Below are 22,350 nucleotides of genomic sequence, written 5' to 3'. Positions count from 1 at the left end.
TTGTTAAAACCAGTCCAATTTTTATTTGACATTCAGTTCTGTAAAATAACAAAAGGATCATCTCCAGATGGAGTTTTTTTCCCATCTCTCGATGCAACCATCTTTCTGTAGTAGACCAAAGTATACTGTGGCATTAAAAAAAAAAGATGCAAAAAAATTAAATAAAAATATATAGAAATCAAAACCAATGTAGCACATCCTCAAGGACATACTTATTTTCCCTTAAAAAAAATAATCAAACAAAAAAGGTTGGATTAAGACTAGTTAGGGTGTTGCAAGCCATTGCTGTCTACCATTTCTCCTTTTCCTTCAAGAAGAATGTGCAAATGCAATCAAGCCACTACAAATAAAAGTAAGACATGGCTCTCTATCTGTGGGGTCCCACACAGTCCCACTGTGTGTTCATGCTTAGCACAGTCGAGAATTGCCATAATACTTAAACATACAAAGTAATACTGTTAACTAAGGTTGAAATTCGGAACTTGTTAGCTACGCTGGCATCGTGCAATCCGTGACCTTCCGCTCAATCTAACTTCTACCTTTGAAAGGGCATTGAAGTCGTTCACACAAGCTTACCGGTCACATCATATATGCAGATGCAGCCTTGAACACTGTACGGCATATCAAAAACTTTTCAGATTTCAGAGATACAGATATTTATATAATATATAATATATATATGCACATATATACACACACACACTTATATAAGGGTGTCTTCCTCAAACACAATTATTTGGTACCTGACGAGGCGACTTTTTTTCGAGCATCTCCAGTGAACAAAGGAGAAAGAGAAAACTGGGCCACAGAAGGCTACTGGTGAGAGGACATATCTGCAGCGGGTGCCTGCTAGCCTAAGACACCTTACAGCCTCTACAGCAAATGCTAGGCAAATTTGCCTGTATTCTTGCCCACCTAATCTGGACAATCTCCTTTGTTCCTGCGACCCGACTCTTCTTTTCTTCCTATTTGTAACAGTCATTAGTATCGAACCATACTGAGCTTAATAGTGAGTTAAGTGGAACTGTGGTGTGATGTCAGTTAGGAAGAACCCGATTAAATGAACCAACAGGAAATTAAACAAAATAGCCGGAGAACATTTTCTGTTAAGCAAATGTGACATTCAGGGGACGAAGACAGGCAGCAGAACAGCAGAAGAGCCTTGAAACAATTCAACGCGATTCCAAATTGAATCAGTGCTGCAAAAAACGTCACAGCTTAGTGGTGCATGATTTTCCAACAAGAAAAATTTGCATGGAACAGAGGTATGATCAGCATCAAATTATTAGAAAGATTATGGCATGTCTTTTTTTTCTTTTGGCACTTTTCCCCAATGCCAGTGTCTTTATCAAACATGTCCACAATTGTTCTCATGAAAAAAAAAAAGTGAAAATTTGTGAACATGGAGTGAAGTCAGATTTAAAACCATAAGACAGAAAAAAACATGAATGAACTGATTGATGTCTATACTTGTGTGTTAAGGAGATTGCACACACCTTTGAGTGTCAGTGTGAGTGTGTTGTCTGTCTGCATGCACAGGTGGGGGAGTGTGTGTGTGTGTGTGTGTGTGTGTGTGTGTGTGTGTGTGCGCGGACGCATCTGTGCGCACCTGGGCAAGTGTCAGTGTGTGTATGCATTGCAGGGGTTGAAATGGTAAAACGGTTTGGAACCAGCATCTACAGTTAAGAGAAGTCATCAGTCGTTGGCCACAACACAGTTGCGTAGGATAATCAGGAGAAAGTTCACAAGAGTGAATGTGTGGTGGTGGTGGTGTGGGCGGCCACCACTGCCTTCTGCTCAGGCAGAGATGCCTGATGCAGACATGGCAAGGGGCTGAATGGTACCCTGGCACTTCTGGTCCTCAACGGGCGATGGGGCGTCATCTCCACCGGGCTCAGAGCGAGAGCTGCTTTCCTGACATTCTCCCACTCTGGGGAGAGTGGGGCTGAAGGTGGTGGTGGTGGTGGTGGTGGAGGTGGAGGCTTGTCCGACTGGCGATTCTGGCTTTGGACTGGCTGCCTCGATGGCAGGTCCGGTGCCCTCCGGAGCCACAGGGCTAGCAGGGGAGGGTTCACCTTGGCCCACCTCTGCGAGATTGTGATTGGCTGGTGCGTCGTTGTGAGTGGGGTTGGCAGGCTGTGATTGGCTCTTGAGTTGGCTGTGACAGAGGGGGCAGGTCTCCTGCACGTAGAGCCACTTCTTCAAGCAGCCAGCGTGGAAAAAGTGGCTACAGGGGGTGATGACTGCTGATGTCATATCCTGTTTGGACAACAATTACACATAAAGAAAGCAGATATTAAGTCAATATCCTCTTCAACATCTCCCTATACATAACTGACAAGTGACAACTTGTGTCAGGTAAGTTCATTACATTCAGAATTGATATCACTGAATGGTAATGTCTTTGTCCAACCACAAGAGGGCTCAAGGGCTTCACAAGAATCACCAACATGAGAACTCTTGACTGATGATGATACATGTACAGTGATGTTTTAATGAAGCAAAAATGCAATCAATACTGGATATGGTTATTTATTTTGTAAATAAAGCAACTTTAGTAGAAGATCATGGAAGGAAGAAAAGGTATAATAAAACAATCTAAATTTAAGATTAAATCAAACAAAGAATGACAGATAAAACTGAGTCTTCAAAGCTACATTTGATTAAAAAATAAAATAAAATCCAGAACTTCGGTCTGTGGTGGCACCTTATTAGAAATGTGTTCCATAGTACTTTGTGAGTAAAATCGCCATTTTATGATACTCTGAGCAGACTGTCATTCTTAACAGTAAGACAACAGAATACAATTAATTTGACATGTATTCCGCTAACAAGCCCACAGCACTCCAGTCAGTCATGGTGTCGGTTTAGCTCCACACCTCAAGCTACTTATTAGCAAAGCATCAAATCTCTCTTCTTATACTTCATTCATGCCTTAAACCACAGCTGATTTGTTTGAAAAACTACATACATGGTCTGCCTACAGGGATCAAAGGCACTTTCTTTCACCCAAATTAATTCCAAAGTCCTGGCTATTCGACATGTGCCAACCCACAGCAGTTCCTGAGAGTGAGCAATGAGTCACAGTTAAATATAGGGCAGTTTCTCCTTCAAAAAGACTAATGTCATTTGATTTCTCCTTGGAAAACAATGATGGCAAAGACTTGTGGCAAAATGTATGGCATCCCATTCTGTCCTTTGTTTTAAACTAGACTACACTCCAAGTTCACTACTCTAACTCTTTAATATGTTACGAATAATGTGTGTGTGTGTGTGTGTGTGTGTGTGATAATGCTGATTCTGATCAGCCATAACAGCTTCTTCCATGATATGTGTTAGAGCAGTAGCATGAACCAGAACTCTTCCAACTGAAACCACTGAATCTACAGAAGTCCCTGTGCCAGCATCGCTGGACCATTTAACACAGCGTGCGGTTGGAAGACAACCGTGTGATTAGGGGGCTTATCGACAGCTCCACCTCGTCTACTTAACACGTTCCACAGGAATGGTTTACAGCACCCGTTTCTCATCAGCAGCAATCACGATTCTGTGGCTGATTGAATAATTAATCTGCTGACTTGGTCAATACCTACAGGGAGCCTCGCCCAGCTGGAGCAAGCAGGCCTGTACACAATGGCCCAGGATTGTGCTTCACAAGACACTGTGCATGGGTATTTGTAAGAAATATGGTGCAATAAGAGCCATCCTGTTTAGGCTTAGCCACGTGTCACATGACATGACATACAACAGACGTCATCAACAGCCATAACTTCATAAAGTTTTAGGACAGGTGGTAAGCACCATGTGAAACTGATGTATGTTACCAGAAAGCTCTTGGTCTAACACCTGTGCATTTATGACGCCCAGCCGAAACTCCTATGAAAATCCTATTGAACACTTGTGCCACTGCAATATCCACAGGTACCTCTCATTCAACAGAGTTATACAAACTAGTGGAAACTCATAAGTCTAAACTGGATGTACACACAGGCCAAAACAAAAAACCCCTGTGCTCTCTCAAGTGCCAGCAGCACCTGCAGCAGAGGAAGCTCAACTATCTAATTCCCTGTCTGCACCAAGTGCCTCAACCACCAGAGAAATGCCCCTCTCAGCACAAAGAGGCTCCAGCTACAGCCCTCGTCATCAATAATTGAGGAGAGCAATTCCGAAGCCCTCTTCCCTCCTCACTATTAAACACTTTCTTCAAGCACCACAAAACTGCCCACGGCCACCTCTCCGACCTCGGCAATAAGCGTTCCTCCCCTCCTCTGTCTTCACTTTTGTCCAGAGCAAAATTGGCAATATCGTAAAACTATGCTGTCTGCGTTACCAAGCCCAAAGTGGACACCCATCACCTCGGACATTCTCCACCAACGCTGTTTATCTACTTCAGCTACTGTGAAATCAAACAAGGTCAGAAAACCCATCAGCGGAGAAATCAGCCAGTGACGGGCCCGGCCAAAGTTCTGCACCAGAGAGGAGCGTGTCGTTAAACCACACGATGACATAATGTAATCTCTCACCATCTCTTCCTCCCACACCCACACCCACAATCTCAACATGCACATACCCTAACAGACACCCATGATTACACACACATTCACACAGAGGTATACATACACATACACACACACACACACACACACACACACACACACACACACACACCCTAACAGACACCCATGTTGTCATACACACACACACAGCCACACATTCAAACAAACGTATATCTACACAGATACACAAAGGTATATGCACACACGCACACGCACACCCCTAACAGACACCCATGTTGTCGCACACACACACACGTAAACACACACATTCAGACAGACGCACACCCCCTTTGTGCCCGTACCTGGTAGCAGATGGCGCAGATGTCATTGTGCTGCAGCAGCTGCTGGGCGGAGGCGGTTGGCAGGCTCTTGATCTTGTTGACGGCGTCGCGGCGCAGCAGGAAGCTCTGCCAGCCCAGCTGCGCGCGCAGCCACACGTTGTAGTACGAGTGCACGAAGATGATGGTGGAGCCCATCACCGTCCACTCGCCGAAGAGCGTCTCCGACGCGCCGTAGGCCACCACGCACAGCGCCAGCAGGAACTCCAGCAGCCGGTAGGTGCCGTTCACCCAGTAGATGACGTCGTCCATGTTCTCCACCGGCGCCTTGCGCACCTCCTCCACCATGAAGAGGATGTAGATGAGGAGCGTGCCGAGAACCTGGGGAGGAGAGGAGAGAAGAGAGGGGGATATGATGAAGGGAGGAAATAAAGACAGGAGAGGACAGGCAGAAGGAGGAGGAGAAGGAGAGAGAGATCAGAGAGGATGACGATGAAGGATGGAGGTGAGGTGACCTGGAGGTTATTTTGAGCACAGGCCTGCGTGTGCATGTTTGAAACAGTGTGACAGAAGGCAGGATTCTCTGAAGGTCAAAGCTTGAGTGAGTGGGTGGAGGCCTGGGTACACTAAAAATGCAATGATGGAATAGGCTGTACAGGAACGCAGTTGCCTTATGCCTTTTAGTGCTACCCTAGAGTGTGTGTGTGTGTGTGTGTGTGTCTGTGTGTGCGCGTCTGTGTGTGCGCGTGTACCTGCAGCGAGGTGAGGATACTGGAGGAGATGATGATGAGCAGCCAGAAGTCCATGGTGAAAAACTGGCAGATCATGTAGGCCATGTAGGCCGGGAACACCAGCAGGAACAGACACAGGCTCACCGCACGGAAGTGCTTCCACAAACTCCTGCACACATACGGAGGGAGGTCAAGGGAGAACGGAGGAAAGAGAGATAAAGAGAGAGAAGGGTGAAGAAGGGAAGTGAAGAAGCGAGAAAGAGAGAAAGACAAACAGATTGGAACGGATAATGAAAGAATGAGGGAGGGAGGGAAAGAGCACAAGAGAGAAATAAAGAAAAAAACAGTTAAGTGCAGAAGAGAAGCTGGCTGGTCCAGTGTTTGCGCATACCAGCCCTCATTTATCAAATCCTTCTCGCAGCACTCTGTTTACAGGTGTGTTATCGGAGACGTGTTATCTAGTAGATGAGAAGGAGAAAGCAAAGATAACCCTGCCACCTCGTATAGTTTACATGTATTATCAGGTTACAGGAGTCGAATTCTACAGTAGAGTAAACGTGATAAATAAGGTCCAATAAGTGTGAAAGCAAAATCTCCTGTTTCACTCAGGTGACCCTATTAAAGCGGGACTAGGATCATGTGTTCAAGAGGAGTGTGTGTGTGTGTGTGTGTGTGTGTGTGTGTGTATGTGTGTCTGAGCTGGTATGCTTGTATGCAGTGATAAGAGCCTGCAAGTTCAGTGAAGTTTCAAAAGTCTACATCGGCAACTGCATGTGCATCCTCCGTCATCACAACTCAATTAACGGTAGTTAACGTAAGAGTACATGTGTACTCCCCACCCTTACTTGTCTCTGGACGCCCCCAGTGCCAGCACTATGGGGTCGGCGATCTCCAGCATGGACTGCAGGATGGAGGCCACCACGATGAAGAGGATGATGCTGAGCAGGAAGGCCCGGTGGATGACCTGCAGCTCGATCAGGCCCGTCTGCACGGCCAGGATCAGCAGCGTGATGCCCTCCGTCATGCCACTGAAGAGAGAGAGAGAGAGAGAGAGAGAGAGAGAGAGAGAGAGAGAAAGAAAGAAAAAGAAAGAAAGGAAAAAAGAAAGAAAGAGACAAAAGAAAGAGAGAGATGAGATTGAGATGAGTTTTAGAGCGCTTATATCAAACAACACAGAGCAGCTAGACCAGGGGTTCCCAAACTTTTCCACGACAAGGCCCCCCAAATACCACTAGGTTCTAGCCAAGGACCCCTTGATGTGACCCCCCCCCCCCCCCCCCCCCCTATTAAACCCATCGACAATACTACGGCAAATGTAAAAATACATTAAGCTAATCCTAATAATTATTTTAGCCACAAGCACTTCGCGATGGAGCATACAGTGTGTAAAAATTGTATTTGGGGCTTTCTGCTATATGAGAGCTATCACTCTACTATTATTCCCAGTCATTATCATGGGAAATATAATGTTCAGATATGCCTCACATTATTATAATGGCATTGTATAACAACCCTCATAGTTTCCAAATGTATTTATTTTTTGCTTTCCTTTCAACTTCCTGAGGCCCCCCTGGCACCCCCTCGCGGCCCCCACTTTGAAAACCACTGAGCTAGACTACATTCAGGCTCCTGAACTCTGGGTAAACATTTGCAGTGCAGCCAGAAAATGCCCCCCGACCCCCGTGGTTCTCACCGGTGCATGGTGTTGTCGTGCATGAAGGCTCGGTAGCCTTGCAGGTAGAACTTGCAGAGTGTGAGGACACCCAGCGCCACAAACGACACAGTGAAGACCAGCCCCAGCAGAGAGTAGGGTGTGCTACAGCACTCTGCAATACTGCACACACACACACACAGAAATTCTTGAGTGCATTCAAGACACGAATACCAGTTCACAGATCAAGTTATCATTTTAATTATCCAACTTCAAAACAGAACCTTTGTTGTCGTAAATATGTCTCTATATAATTAAGGATTTTTGTTTTTAAGGATTTTTGATGAAACCTCCTAGCCTGACGTTGTCATACTCAAATTCTAGTCAGAATATGAGTCTGATACTGCTCCATTGGGACGTAATTATGGGGCGTGCTTCAACCGATACAGGGGGGGAATGCCTTGCACTCAATTGGATAGACCTAACCAATCAGAGCAACAAAATACAGCTTACCGTGAGGTGTAGGAAGAAAACACACGAACCATCCTTCTGCTCCTATATCCCCTCCGTTTTTAAAAATAATTCTGTTGAACACTGATATGCTACAAACATGTTAAACAGCTGGGAAAGGCTGTCGCAAATCCTCGAACAGGTGGTCAATCAGAGATTTCAAACTAACGAGGGAACATGTCGCAATGCAACAGCGCTGTTTTCCTTGATGAAAGTGAAACCACCAGTTTTCCCACATCTCAACTTGGGCCAAAGTTTTCAGAAATAATCGTTTTCAGTGATACAACCTCATTAAATAATATGAATTTTCCATATGGGGTCTTAAAAGCCATGTATCCTTCTAGCCACAGCGTTTTTGTTTTAAACATAAGCCTAATCTAAGCGTGCTCAGATGACGTGATAGACCAAGCGCTGTTGCTCACCTGTCCATCATCGTAAAGCCTGATTTGATTGGTCCGCCCGATTTAGGGCGAGCATACTTGCCCCACAATGGAGCAATGCCAGACCGAACTTCCCGTGGGGCGGGACTAAGTTCGGAATGGCACCCAGGCTAGAAACCTCCACAACATCCAATTGCATCTCTGATGTTTTAAGAGGCTCTGTATATATGAGGCTCTGTATATATGGTTCATGCATCAGCTATTTATAAGATCATCTTTAATGAGCTGCACAGTACGAGATGGACACTAGCCTATAGGGTCACTTTTGCTGACACAGCTGCTCATATAAAACCTTTAAAATACCTCATATAAAAATAGCTCATATAAAACTAAATTACCCCACCCCACATATTTGTCATGCCTTACATGGCAAGGGTGCCAAGTACAGTGGTAGTGTTTGTGTTATGTAATATTTCTTAAGAATACTATGTAGAACACACAAATAGTGTTGGAGTCAGAGTCTTTCCTGTTCTATTCTCCGAGTTAAAGAATGCCGTGTGCATGCGTGTGTGTGTGCGAGCGTGTGTGTGTGTGTGCGCACATGCACGCCGTGTGTGTGTGTGTGCACATGGGCGTGTGTGTGTGTGTGTGTGTGTGTGTGTGTGCGCCTGAGTTTCCGCTAGAAAAAAAAATGGTGCCGGTCAAAGTGACCGACAGAGGTTTAGTTTTCTGGACATTTTGATGATACACCGGTCAAATATCCTATTATCGCTTCTTAATTAGTCAAGTTGAGGAAAACTGGAGACAGGCCATGTAGCTTAAAGAATGACATAATCAGGCTGAATAGAATGCAACATGTTCATTAGCCTATCTTACCTAAACATGCCTAACAAGATCTAGCCAGTATCTATGTTTTCATTAACAGCAAGAGTCTGCTTCGTTCATTGTTTTAAAAAGGCTACGTTGTTTGTTGCTGCTACCCACGTTATCTCCAGTGGTTCCACTGTTTAACTAGCACAGATGCGCAAACACAAGAATGAGCGCTCACACCACTAAGGCTATAATATATTTGATAACAATAAATTAAGAAATGTTTCCTATTCTGGGAAATGTTTAGTTTCTTTTTCTTTCGGTCCGCGGTTCAATGATACCGTTTAATTGTGAGCGGACCAGCAAACTCCTCGTCGAGGAGGCCCTAACCCTGCAGATCATAGACATAGAAAGCATAGGCCTACTGTATGCTTTGGGTACAGAACACATGTTGCATGTCCAGTGTACACAGAGAATGACAGTGTCTTGGAGAGGCCGCAACCCCGCAACTCCACTTCCAACGTCATGATTCCGACAGATACGCCCGACACTTCTGCTTTTTATCTGGTGGTGTCATTGTGTCTATGTATGCCATATGAAATGTGCTATATAAATAAACTGACTTGACGGTGGAGTTGACTGGACATCTGAGGCTTCAGGCGTTACCAATTTATCATCCATCGCGTCTGGCCTCTGAAAAAACTTTTAAGGCTAGTGTGCCTGGGCCTGGCCAGGTTTGAACCGCCTCACTCATTTGTTCGTTGTTTAACATGGACGTTTTAAGCGTGCGCTTCCTATTTGAAATGTTTCCTATTTGAAATGCAGCATAGGCTATGCGTGTTGTTTAATAGTTTTCAAACGGTAGAGCCTGTACATTTAAAAACATAGCCAGAGGACGGATTGCTTAGGCTTACATTTTAAGGCTTATTCTCAAATTCAGATTGGCGCTAGGGGACGGGATTATTAGCCAATTTCAATCGGACAATTTGACCGGAGAGATTTAATTTTGTCGGACATTTCATTTTTTTCCCCGGCCAATGTCCGGTAATTACCGGACAACGGAAACCCTGGTGCGCGCGTCTGTGTGTGTGTGTGTGTGTGTGTGTGTGTGTGTGTGTGTGTGTGTGTCTACCTGGTGAGGAAAAGGAAGAGCAGTCGCTCGCGGGAGGTGGGCTGGTCGCGCGTGCTGAAGTAGGTGTAGATCTGCAGGGCGAACAGCACCAGCCAGAAGCACATGAAGAGCACGGGCAGGACCAACTGGTTCCACAGGGACATACCCAGGGCCAACAAGCCGTACACCTCCACCACCTACGGACAGACGCACGCTGACCGTTAGCCATTCGCCCTCAAACCAACACACGGAACAGAAATGCAAATGCAGAAATCGGTAGTTTCACACCGTGCTAAAGAGCACACAACGCCACCGTTTGCTGACGCACGCTAGGCGTTTGCCATTTACAGTCAAACCACTAGCACAGAAAACGGAAATGCACGTGCCCTATTCTGTAGTGCTTCACGCTCTGTTAAAGAGCACACACCTCCACCACTGGAGTTGAGTGAGAATTCAAATTTGCATGAATTCAGTTAGAGGAGGATTGCATACAGATTTTATGTCTATTCATATAGAGGAGATGGCAACATGGATATAAAAATGTATGAGTGTGTGTGTTTGCTGGACTGGAACACAAAGGACAGGGAGAGAGAGAGAGAGAGAGAGAGAGAGAGAGAGAGAGAGAGAGAGAGAGAGAGAGAGATAAGACAGTACGCTCCTGAAAGGTGAAGAGAGGAGGGAGAGAGGAGATGAAAACCTGATGCTAATGTAATACATGCCAGACATGTTAACAATATATTGAAATGTCTGGCTAAAATGTCTTGCATGCATTATATATAGCGTAGAAGTATATCGACATGTGTGTGTGTGTGTGTATGCTGTCTGGGTTTGTGTTGTTAGCATGTTGCTCTACCAAAGAGGGAAGAGAAGAAACCGGTGCATATTGTCTATTTAACAAGGACCACACACCCTCCCAGCCACCCTGAGACATGCACAGTGTTGGGGTCAGTCACCTGGACCAGCTCGCGGTAGGCCGTCTTGGCCAGCTTGTAGGGCACCAGCAGGTTGGAGGCCAGGAAGTAGAGCACCTCCAGGCCCGTGAAGATCATGGCGAAGCGGTTGATGAAGACGATGGTGTCCAGCGGCACCAGGCAGAGCCGCGCCACCAGGGGCAGCAGGTGCGCCGAGAAGAGCCAGATCTGCTTGGTCTGCATGACGCACGAGCACAGCGTGCACACCACCAGCTGGCCTGCAGGGGGCAGAGTGGAGCACGGCACACCAGCATCAATACACACGCACGTGAGCAGTGTAAATGATGCGCGCGCACACACACAAAAAAGTCTTGTCACCCCTTTAGAAATGTAGTTTTTTTAAGCAAACACACTTTGAGTTTTTTTGAGAAAACAAACAAACCAGGACCATTTCAATAGTTCGACACACCTGAAACAACAATTGTTACATTTTAACAAAAATTGTAACAAAAACAGTTTAGAATTAACCACCAAACAGTTTAGAATTAACCACATAGAATTAACCACCAAACCTATTGTCACTCATTTATGGCTTTGGTTCAGTATTCTGTTTTGTTCATTCTTATTGAACAGTAGTATGCTTGGATGAGGAAGTATGATGAATACCCTAAAAGGTGCACCATGTTGTACACCAAGTGAAGCATGGCCATGGGCAGGTGATGCTCTAGGCCTATTTTGCATCCTCTGGCACTGATAATCAGCTGCATATAAAGGGGTAGGTGTAGTCATTCAAATATTTGGACATTCTTGGAGAAAACATCATAGAAACCAATAGAAATGTAAAGTGAGTGTAAACTTGAGTCTATTGTCCATTAGAAATGGTCCTGGTTTGTTAGTTTAAAAAAAAAAAAAAAAAAAATCCAAAAGTGTGTGTATTTTGCTTAAAAAACAACATTTCTAAAAGGGTGACAAGACTTTTGTCAGTGGTTGTATGTGGAAGAATGCATTGGCCCACAAGGGTGATCCAGAGTGAATATGAAGCATTTTAAAAGTAGCAACAAACCCTTTGGGTAGTCTCACTACAAAGGCTGTCTCCACATCATCTAAGATCTACCGGTTGGTTTCCGACAAAAGGCATCTGTCTCCGCTAAGGATGTGGCGGTCAGGGGCAGACAGTGCTCTCGCGCTCACCTATGAGGGCTGTGGTGAAGCGGTTCATGGATAGCGGCTCCAGATAGAGAGGTCCCTCGTAGCCCGAGTCCAGCTCGCCGCGAACATAATCCCTGCAAAGGCACAGCGAATTAGAACACGTCCTGCAGTTTGGAGGACTGAAACAACACCTCACCTCAAGCTATTCCGAAAAAAGTCCTTTACAACTGATGGGATTATACGATGGCAGTAGAAGTGGCATCTTCATGGGTCATGTGCGTGCGTGTGTGAAAGGGTGTGAGCACACACACCTGGAGACCTGGTGACCAGCAAAGAGCAGCAGGGCGGTGAGAACGTACAAGTAGAGTTGTACCAGGTGCTGCCGTGGGAGAGTCAGCAACACCAGGCTGAGGATGTAGCCTGGGGGGAAAAGAGACAAGGTACATTTAGAAATTACATAATATTATTACAAAACAGAAGTAGCATACTTGCAGAAGTAGCATGAAGGTTTTTACTTGCTATACAAGTTTGCTTCTCAGTGTGAATTTATGACCACAGGAAATACAAACGCTTTCAAAACAGAACATCAAAACCACAGTCATCACACTTCCTGTGAAAAAAGCATCAAGCCCAACACAAAAGAACAGCACAGCTGAATTGTACGGTGGCTTCTGTTTGAATAAGAGTTTATGACTTTATCAAATAGCCTGTGTAGGAACTACACAAGTCAAGTCAAAGTAGTAGACTAACAATACATTAATTGAGCAGTGAGACAGATGACCAAGCCCAGGGGAGATTATCTTATAGACATCGAGCCTACGTTGTTAATATGCAAAGTGTCCATCTACCCCAGGAAAATGGCGACAGGTTTGTGAAAATGACAGCAATAACTCAGTCTAGATTGCCTGGCTAGCAGAATGTTCCACTGTGACAGGTTAGTAATTTTCAGAGTGAGCAGCAGAGAAAACCCCACAGGCCAAATCAAACCACTGACACAGGGGTAACTAAAGCAGCTTGGGCACACATCTTGGGGTCTTGCTGCTGGCTGACAAGTCTTTAGCCAACCACCCCCTTCGCCTCTCGGTAATCCTGACATGCAGAACACGAGATGTCTGGACACAGGGCGGACTTTAGAGGGCAGAGATACCTCGGATGTTCTCAATGCAGGACAATGCTCCGGCTCCTGAACAGCGGTGCACTGAAACACTGCAGTCTGCGCTTAGGGCGTCTGCTTCAGGGTGCTTTAGAGGAGAGTGGAGCATCAAGGCATACGCAGCGCTACTGAGCGAGTTCACACCACACCCTGTCTACTTAACTACGTCCATCCCATAATCCCCCCATCTCCGTGGTAAGCCATGTGGCCACAGACCAGGGTAACCCAGCCACATGACGAGGACAGAGGGTGTCACGACAGCCGCGAAACACACTCTGTGAACTCGCCAGAGGGAGAGGAGTCATCATCACCCATATAAAGGTGAAACAGGACAGAGGGCACGGCTCACACAGGCCACAGCGTATTTACCACATCGCCGCTGCCATGTGGCCACGGCTAACAATAACACAGGGCTGAACCAACGCCATGATATTACTGCACACTCTCTGTGGCAAACGGATGCATTGTCTCCTAATTGGCACATCCTTGCTGTTGAAATCACACAACCGAGAGTCGGGCAAACCTGAACTGGCGCCGGTCCAGGCTTTGGATTGTTGAAATGACTATGAAAACATCTAAACATGTCACAGAACTTGTTGCCGAGCTACAAGAGAAGCATAAACAGGAGAAGGAGGTAAACATAGAAAAGGAGGAGTAGACAAGCAACAGTATCCCCAGGACATGTAAAATAAGGGACTGGGTGTTGTGACTCCGACGGGAGAACAAAACAGGCCTGAAACACACTCCCCTACCTGCCTGGCTCCTCCAATTAACACACACGGCTCCCCTTCACACAGCCAGGCAGCCTGCTTGTGTAGTCCGGCTGTGACCGACAATAACACCACTCGTTTCAATGTGTTTTTGTTTGTGTGTCCAAGAGGAAAGTGTGTGTGTGTTTACATCTAGAATATCCTCTGAATGGCTGACTGTGACAAGAGGGGGTTTTAATCTTTACAGGGGATAGATTCCCACCCAACCCCCATATTTCCCCATCATTGCCCTTTTCTCTCCCTCTCTCTCTCTCTCACACACACACACACACACACACACACACACACAATCCAACTTCCTCCATAGCAATGTAAAAGATACCAGCCATGGCTCTTATATAACCTGCAGAGCTATATTCTGCATCTTAGCTCCACAGCAAACTCATTAGTGAGCTTTAATCCAATACTGGCCAAGTACAGGGGGAGAAAAAAAACCACACACACACTCTCTATGCGCTCTCTCGCTCACACACACTCACACACTATATGCAATTAGCACGGTCCAGAGAGGGCCTGTCAGAACAAGAAAACCTCATTATCCCAAACCCTCCTTCTAATAAAAGAGAGTCAGCTTCGATCTCACTGTGATGGAAATAAGGACTTGCCCGAGTCCTGAGAAAAGTGTAGTGAAATAGTGGAAACTTGCAGCCATGACGGAGATCAGGCGAAAACTGATCCGCATGACGCCAGCCATGTGATCTCATCGGAGCCCGAGGTCAAACGCACATTGTTCCTCAAGGACAGAAAAAGTTCACACAGACAGGCAGCAACTCACAAGTAAGGGCTAAGAAACCAACGGCTCACGAATTGAGGTTACTGCAAGCTGGAGGAGGCGAGGCAAATGGACCGTGGTCAACTCTGCGTTCCGCTATAAATTCAGCCTCTCCGCGGTTATCAGGACGTGTGCCTTATCTGGCCTACCGTGTCATTCCCAAACAGACGTCCGATATGGCTGCGAGGAGATAACGTCCGTTGACTTCCCCCACAGTGTTGGGTCCAGTGTTTGCTATGGTCTCGCAGCCAGGCGTACAACACTTGCGAGTGCTTAAAACCCAGAGAGTGAGACTATCAGCCAGTATGTGTACATGGCCAACGCCACGGAGTCAGCCATGCCCTCACGTTCCACCCTTGGATCTGGGCACTCTGATCAGACACAGACAGGATGAGAGAGAAAGGAATAGATTCCCGAAGTGTGACGTAGCGTTTCCATGACAGCAGAATCACTGGATCTAAACAAACTTTCGAAGTGGCATAAATAGCATTAAATTTAGACATGTGGCATCATTTCTAGCTAATAAAAATAAATATATCCATTTGATCGTGTTTTACCTGCTAGGCAGCAGCTTAGCCACATAACACGGATTCCCTGGCAGGTGTAATAGAAAGAAACAAAATTCCAGTGGATATTTCACGTCTTCTCAAAGACTGGCGGCTGTTAAGAGCGACGTTTTTTGCCAAAAAAATAAAGCCAAAACACGTCCGTGAATTTAAGGATTTTAACCGCATGCTGTGAAGTTACATGCAGGTCTCTTTTACAGAGGAAACCCATGCTAAAATAAAACTCTGTAGTCACGAATTTGATAGTGTTGGTATGAATATATGTTGTAGTATGTGATTCCTACAGTGTAAAAAATATACTAACGTCTTAAAAACGTTGTAAAATTATTGAAATAGATTAAGAAAGCCACCGCTATGGCGATTTCAATGGTTAGATTGATTTGTTTAGATCCAGTGAAATTGCTGCCTTGGCAACGCTACGTCATGGCTTCGGGACTCTATAGACCCTTTTTAAGAGAGTTCTATTATCAGCATCATAGTTGGCCCCACAAGGCTTCCGTTTTAACATTCCATATGTTATCTTAATGCAGAGGAAGTCGATTGGGAACGTTCAAGCATTGTTTTTGTTTTTATTGTTGAAAGGGTCTATAAATACATACAGGTCTAGATGGAGCTCTTGTGAGGTCCAGGGGAACAAAACGAGCCTTCAGTGGTGTGTAACATATCCCAATTGATACTCTACTATTCTTTAACTACTAATTCACTCGTATTCAATATATCATTACGCCTCATCACATAGCAGGGTTGCATTAGCCACTGCAGCCATAAGCCCTGCTCCTAAGCCCCGACAAACACACACTTGTCTCATCTGAATGGGCGTACGTGCGTGTAAATGAGCTTGTGTGTATATGCATGCACGTTTGTGGGGTTTGGCCTGTAGCACGATCTGGATGGCGGCTAGCTGGGTGGCAGAGATCTGGACATGCTCCTCATTAGGATACAGGCTACTGAATAGTAATGGTGTGTCTGATTAGAGGAACAATGTAGGATAAACAACTGCAGCAAGGGCTGACTGCTGCCATTCATTCCAGGGGATGAGAAAATGTTCAGCTTTCACACGGTACAACACAGTCAGTCAAATGCAGACACTTGCGCTGTAAGGGTTTTTGACAGGTCTATGACACGAGTTACATTTTACATTACATTACATTACATTTGGCTGACGCATTTTTAACCAAAGCGACTAACAACATGGTAACAGTTAAGTTAAACAAGTGTGGTTCATACAAACATGGCCATCATACCAGATACCAGAGCACTGGCTATTATCTAGATTCTACATCTGTTAGTGAAAATTCAGATCCCAGTTGGCCAAAAAAACAAAGGTTAAAAAGCGAAAGACACGAGAGCTTTCCACATTTTGGTAATTAAATTGGGATTAAAACCGTTTCGTTTAGAGCCTGCCGACTCCGGCTGGCCGAGAGGGAGAGGCAGAGGAGGCAGCAGCAGGCAGAGGACACAGCTTTTCCAACAGATGCCTCAGCCCGTGCGATAGTTAAATTACAGCACAATACACATTTAATCGTTATTTTTAATAACCACATGCTTCACTGTTCCCCTTCTTTTCGACCACCATAGGGCATGTCCTGACTCAGCATTCCCTGCACTCTATTACATGGGTCAGTAACCCGGAGTAGCCCACATGAGAAGAGACTCCATTAGGCCTGCACAGCACAGTCAGACACACTAGCACACTGTTAAGCGACGCTCAGCTGCTGAGAAAGACGCCCAGAGGAAGAAATACAGCAGGACAATGGCCGCCACTTTCCCCTTGAGAAGTCTGCGTCAGAAGCTGCATCTTAATAAACTGTTGACAGAATGGTCATTATTACTTACAACTTTGCCCTATTTTTTTTATGATGCTTGAAGTTCCTTTTGTGTATTTGAATAACACTGAAATGTCACTTACAGAGGCAGGTCTACACCACACAAATGGAAGGATAAACTTTAAGGTTCCTGCTTTATGTTAACACATAACTACAAAAAAGACAAAGTAAAAACAGCATAACACCGGTGTTATTTTTACCCAAGTAAACTTGTATGTGATACCACAATGTCCATGAAGGCTGACGACTCAATCACTTAAAAGTAAGACATAGCATGGCCTTCGGTACGCCACCCAGTCAATGTCACTGTTGATTTCCAGTTTCCAAACCAGCAGTACCAGTTCAAAAGCAACTGGCATCCAGACCACAAGCATATAACCTACTTATTAGGCTTATTATCTAATTTGACTACTTCACTTAGGGTATAGTTAACCATTTAGAGATAGTTGTATCTCAAATCAGCCCTGCATATGACTGAATACTAAATATTAGGCCAAATATTGTTTAGTTAAGTTCACAGCACATGATGCCATCGCTATAGCAACACAGAGTCAGACACACATTCTGTGTTGACGCATTAGTCACACAACACTGGAAAAAGGGATTTTTTTTATGAGACATCAAAGTGAGATAAAATGGGATCTACACCAACGTGTGACTATAAATAGGACATAACACTGAGGGCAGCACTATTCTCTGAAGGGGCACTCTGTGGGAAAGATTTCATCTTTACTACCTTTAAGAGCGCAACTGCCTCCCAAGGCCCTAATGTCTCCCATTCAATAAAAATGATAGACGGCAAGATAATGCTACTACATTCAGGCTTAGTAAGACATCTTACTTTAAAAGGACAAATGGCTGTGTCTAGATCTCGGCAAACAATTCAGTTATGACCTAATGTTATAACTGGCTTCAAAGTCACACTGGAATCTGCACAACAGATGTTTTAATTATATCATGAGGGTTTTTTTTTCATTTTCACAGGGAAGTCCCAATCTGTTCTTGGATCAGAACTATGGGATTGACAAATTGTATTTTTTTTTTCTCCAACAAATGCCACATTCTTTATAAAAAAAAACGAGTTATCCCTGGCAGTTGCCCTGGGATACTGTGTGAATGGGAAAGAATGAGAGAAACAAAAGAGGGGGTGGTGGGGGCAAGAGACACCGGGCAAGAGGGTATAATGTGCTCTGTGGTCCAAACACTTGTTCCCTGAGCCGAGAGCACTTCTCCACCCATGGCAACACTCCTCAAGTGATCCTTAGGGCTAGTTAATAGTCTACGCAGCAATGCGGACTCACACACAGTCCACATTCGTCCAATAAGACTGCGGAGCAAAATGAGTTCGGGGTCTCTAGCGGATCCAAATTGCTCCACTTTGGATACGCTGATCTAATGTGGAAGGGAGGGCGATACATTTATATCCGACATAGTGTAGATGCAGCCTCAGTTGACAACGCAACAGTTGACACATTTTGAAGTGCCTACTCATCATAGTCCATGCAAGCAATGCAGACGATGTGCATGACATGGCACTCGTGCTACATAAATTTGGACAACACATTTGGCCAATGCAAGTACACACCAAACCCACCTTTCTTGGCTGGATGCGTTCACATAGCTTATGTAGACTATTAATCAGGCCTTACACTCAACATCGCACGAGTGAACGCTGAACGTTTCACTCCCTCCCCCTGTTTGCGAAGACACAGCTACAAGTCTTACGTTTGCTCCCTGTTTTCTCCTCCACATTTCTTGAAAGATCTACAGCTGCTTCTATTCCAACAGAAGCACAATTGTGTCCCCTACCAGACAAGCCTTTGTACTCTGAACTCATCTATTGTCATCGGCAATATGGAAAATTACCCAATAAAAGTTTTACACAAGTAGAAGCTATGAGTCAGAGAAAACAAGAGGAAAAGTTAGACCGCAAGTGGACACCATATTAAAAAGAACAACTGGGGGGTTAAAAAAAAGTGCAGAAGAATGGAATAATACCCAGTTTACAGAACACAGAACAGACTAAAACAGAAGAGAATACAGCAGGAGTGAGCACGGGAGACACTGACCCACGTAGTGCAGGTAGAGGGCCAGGTACTTGTACTGGAAGAGGGGGTTGTTGTTGAGGCTGCTGCGCTGGATCTTCTGGAAGAAGGAGCTGACGTCCCACCGGTACAGCACCTCCAGCAGCATGATGCTGGGCACCCGCAGCCCCACGTTCAGCATCGCTTCCAGGCGCTCCTTCCACGCCATCGCCCTGCCAAGGTTCTCCCACCAAACGCCGGGCGGAGCAACACTGGAGAGAGAAAGGAAAGGAAGCACAGATGGAGCGGAGGAGGAGGGGGGGTTAAAGGAAGAGAGGGAAAGAGATGAAAAAGGAGATCAATTCCCTTGCTCCAGTTCAGCAGAACTGTGAGAAATAGACACCTGTAAACTTGAATGGGTCCAGGTACAGAGCACATTGAGGGTTTTTACTAGGGGAGGGACAGTGTAAACGCTGAAGACAGTGAGATCACAGGTGACCTGCTCTCCAACTACAGGGATTGGTGAGCTGTAGCAACAGAAAGAAAAAAAAGAAGGTGGGCATTCTTAAGCATTCTTAAGCTAATTCTTGGAAGGCCACCACCCAAGTCCAGGCATGTTCATATTACCATTATATCATAGCAGCGCTTTTGAAGACTTTAGGAAAAGGCACACAAGACAGATGAAAACCGAAACAACTTAATTCTGCTAAGAGCGCCTTTCTGCTGTAAAGTAAATAGATTACTATTCGTATGAAATGGGTTAAACCCAAGTACAACTTTTCTAAATGAGCTATCTATATCCTAAAACGTACTCCACAGCTTTTCTGTACAACCATAAATCAGATATATCTGTAAGTTATAAGCTTGGATGTCCATTGTCCAAGCAGACGTGGACTTAACAAAAACCATCCCATAAAGAGCAGAAAAGTTCAGTTAAGAGCACAGCGTTTTGATCATGTAGAGGTTGATATAGACCCTTTCAACAATGAAAACAAAAACAATGCTTGAACGTTCTATTTGGGCCCCAAATCTACTTCCTCTGCATTACGATAACATATGGAATGTTAAACAGGAAGTCTTGTGGGGCCAACTATGATGCTGATAATGGAACTCTCTTGAAAGGGTCAATTCGAATGCCAAACTTACTGCCCTACATCACACAGCTTAGAAGTCAGATGTGATTAGTTTCGACGTATCCCATAAGACTGTCCATATTATCGCAACATTCACTCCGATATAGTACATTTATGCAACAGACCCAATTCCAGTCATTTTCACCAGTGACTCATTCAGTGTCAATCTCTCTCATCGTGTTTACTTTGAGGCAAACCAACATGTCTAGAACGTATGTAGCCTGACGTTAGCAAAATAAACAGAATGCCAGTGTAGGGGAAAAAATACATGCTGACCACTAAAGTATTGTCATCCAGCATATGAATAATCTCGTAAAGAAATGCAATGCTCACGTTAATACATTCTATTCTAACGTCACCTGTTGAAACTCCAGACCAAGCCGTTCGATTACCCTCACCACCATCAACAAACACGGGGGAACCACGCGCCGTTTCTTTTGTTTGGCATCCCGGGGAGCTAAAACATTCCAACGTGTTGACAGGCTTACAGCCAAAATGACAAAGACAACAAACTGTAATACAACATCTTGAAACTAATGAATAAAGTTAGATGAAATCATAATAGAGCCATGCATTTTGCTAACATGGCCCCGTGATTGTTTTCGCAGCTAACGTTACCATTACATAACGTCGGATCCTCTGCACCGTCTTGGCGCTTCCAAAATTGACCGCATCCCCTTTGCTAAACGCGGTAACTCTATCAGAATGTACTATGATGATATTCAACAAACAGTAGAATTTGATCAATTTAACAACCCCAATAATTGATAATCTAGCAAACTGATCCTCTTACTCACTAACGTTACAGCAGCATCACACCCAGACCAAAACCCAGTTCAAAAACGCTAACAGCAGCCAGCTAGCCAGCAGCCTCACTAGCTTTGAACTTTAGTAACCCCATCGTCTATTCGACTGTAAGATAAGTTCACATTGCGCTGTTAGCCAATACACACTTCTTTTAGTGTTAGCTGTGATAAAAGTGTGAAACTACTCGCAGACTAACAAGCTAGTCCACATACAAAGAGAAACACAAACATTTTTTTGAAGATGCAATTTAAAATACCTGACTGACTACATCACTCTTTGCATTGTTGAATTCGCTGATGCTGAGACTGGTAGCTAATACCGTTAGCTGTAGCTAACGCTAACATTACATCCAGATGGATTAATGGAGTTGACGTATGAAAGTAAAGTTAATGTTAACCTACAATTACTTTACACACATCGCAATGGTGCAACACTAATGAAATATTAGTAACATACTAAAACGTGATTGCTAGTAACATTAGTACTGTAGAATATCCTTTCAGCTAACCGCTAACGTTAGTGCTGCTGGCCTTAAAAGACTCAAGTTGGTTAACGTTAGCTAGCTGTATGTAACGTTATTCCTTAAACGCCGTAAAACAGAAAAATGAAAATACATACGTTATATTAATTCACTTTGTGCCGTTAAGTTTGGTTTCGCGCTGCTACCTCGGCCGAATATCAACCATTGTAACTCGTTTTCGGCTACATTTGACATCGGTGATGGAAAATCCACCGAGAAGCGGAACGTTGGCATTCACCCATTTAGCCTAGGAGCCATTACAAGAATGATGTCAATCTGAGCATGTGCAAAGTATCGAAGCGGTTGTTGCTTCGAGGGGAAAGACAAGCAGTCAGTTGGTAGCGCCTCTATTTTTGTGTTGAATTGTTTTTAGTTATTCATATATATTCCCAGGTGAAATAACATTACAGAGCCAAATGTATCCACAACTCTTGATCTAGACTGGGCCAGACAGATTAGCCTTCCCATGTTTCTCCCTGGTTTAATCTTAATAACAGTAAAAAATGGTAGGCCTATTTTATGCTAGGGCTGCACAACAGCCTTCTTTTTCATCCTCAATCACCTTCAGATACATATCGAGTTAGGACTGTTAAACAACAACAAAAAAATCTTAACATAAAACATCTTTGTTTCTCTATCACCCAAGATTAGTGTAGGCTAATCAACAATAAGGCAATCTCATGACATTTTTA

The 22,350-nt window shown here is 44.6% G+C and overlaps 1 protein-coding gene across 4 annotated transcripts; it reads right to left on the bottom strand.

Annotated features, from left to right (window-relative positions):
• On the bottom strand, positions 1–21,932 carry LOC125289799 (RING finger protein 145-like). Of its 4 annotated transcripts, XM_048236813.1 has the most exons (12): positions 20,950–20,966; positions 20,691–20,814; positions 19,244–19,470; positions 12,399–12,507; positions 12,130–12,221; positions 10,981–11,216; positions 10,049–10,224; positions 7,259–7,399; positions 6,411–6,593; positions 5,587–5,734; positions 4,859–5,215; positions 1–2,259 (listed from the first exon to the last, which is right to left on the bottom strand). In XM_048236813.1, the coding sequence occupies exons 3-12, from the start codon at positions 19,425–19,427 to the stop codon at positions 1,798–1,800; spliced, it is 2,088 nt and encodes a 695-aa protein (XP_048092770.1). In that variant the 5' UTR covers positions 19,428–19,470; positions 20,691–20,814; positions 20,950–20,966; the 3' UTR covers positions 1–1,797. The 4 variants fall into 4 exon arrangements, with proteins under 4 accessions (XP_048092770.1, XP_048092763.1, XP_048092779.1 ...); XM_048236806.1 differs by lacking the exons at positions 20,691–20,814; positions 20,950–20,966 and adding an exon at positions 21,757–21,932; XM_048236822.1 differs by lacking the exons at positions 20,691–20,814; positions 20,950–20,966 and adding an exon at positions 21,129–21,180.
• Between the last annotated feature and the right edge of the window lie 418 nt (positions 21,933–22,350).

This window comes from Alosa alosa, chromosome 2, assembly GCF_017589495.1.
Source record: "Alosa alosa isolate M-15738 ecotype Scorff River chromosome 2, AALO_Geno_1.1, whole genome shotgun sequence".
In the NCBI taxonomy this organism is placed as follows: Eukaryota; Metazoa; Chordata; class Actinopteri; order Clupeiformes; family Clupeidae; genus Alosa; species Alosa alosa.
This window is presented reverse-complemented; position numbering and strand designations above follow the sequence as displayed.

Bases quoted from the DNA above. Each gene is read 5' to 3' on its own strand.
- LOC125289799 (XM_048236806.1), bottom strand. From the start codon at position 19,427: ATGGCGTGGAAGGAGCGCCTGGAAGCGATGCTGAACGTGGGGCTGCGG. The intron at 5,216-5,586 runs GTACACGCGCAC...TCTCCTCCCCAG, and splicing joins GTATCCTCACCTCGCTGCAG to GTTCTCGGCACGCTCCTCAT. The intron at 2,260-4,858 runs GTACGGGCACAA...TTGTCCAAACAG, and splicing joins TCTGCGCCATCTGCTACCAG to GATATGACATCAGCAGTCAT.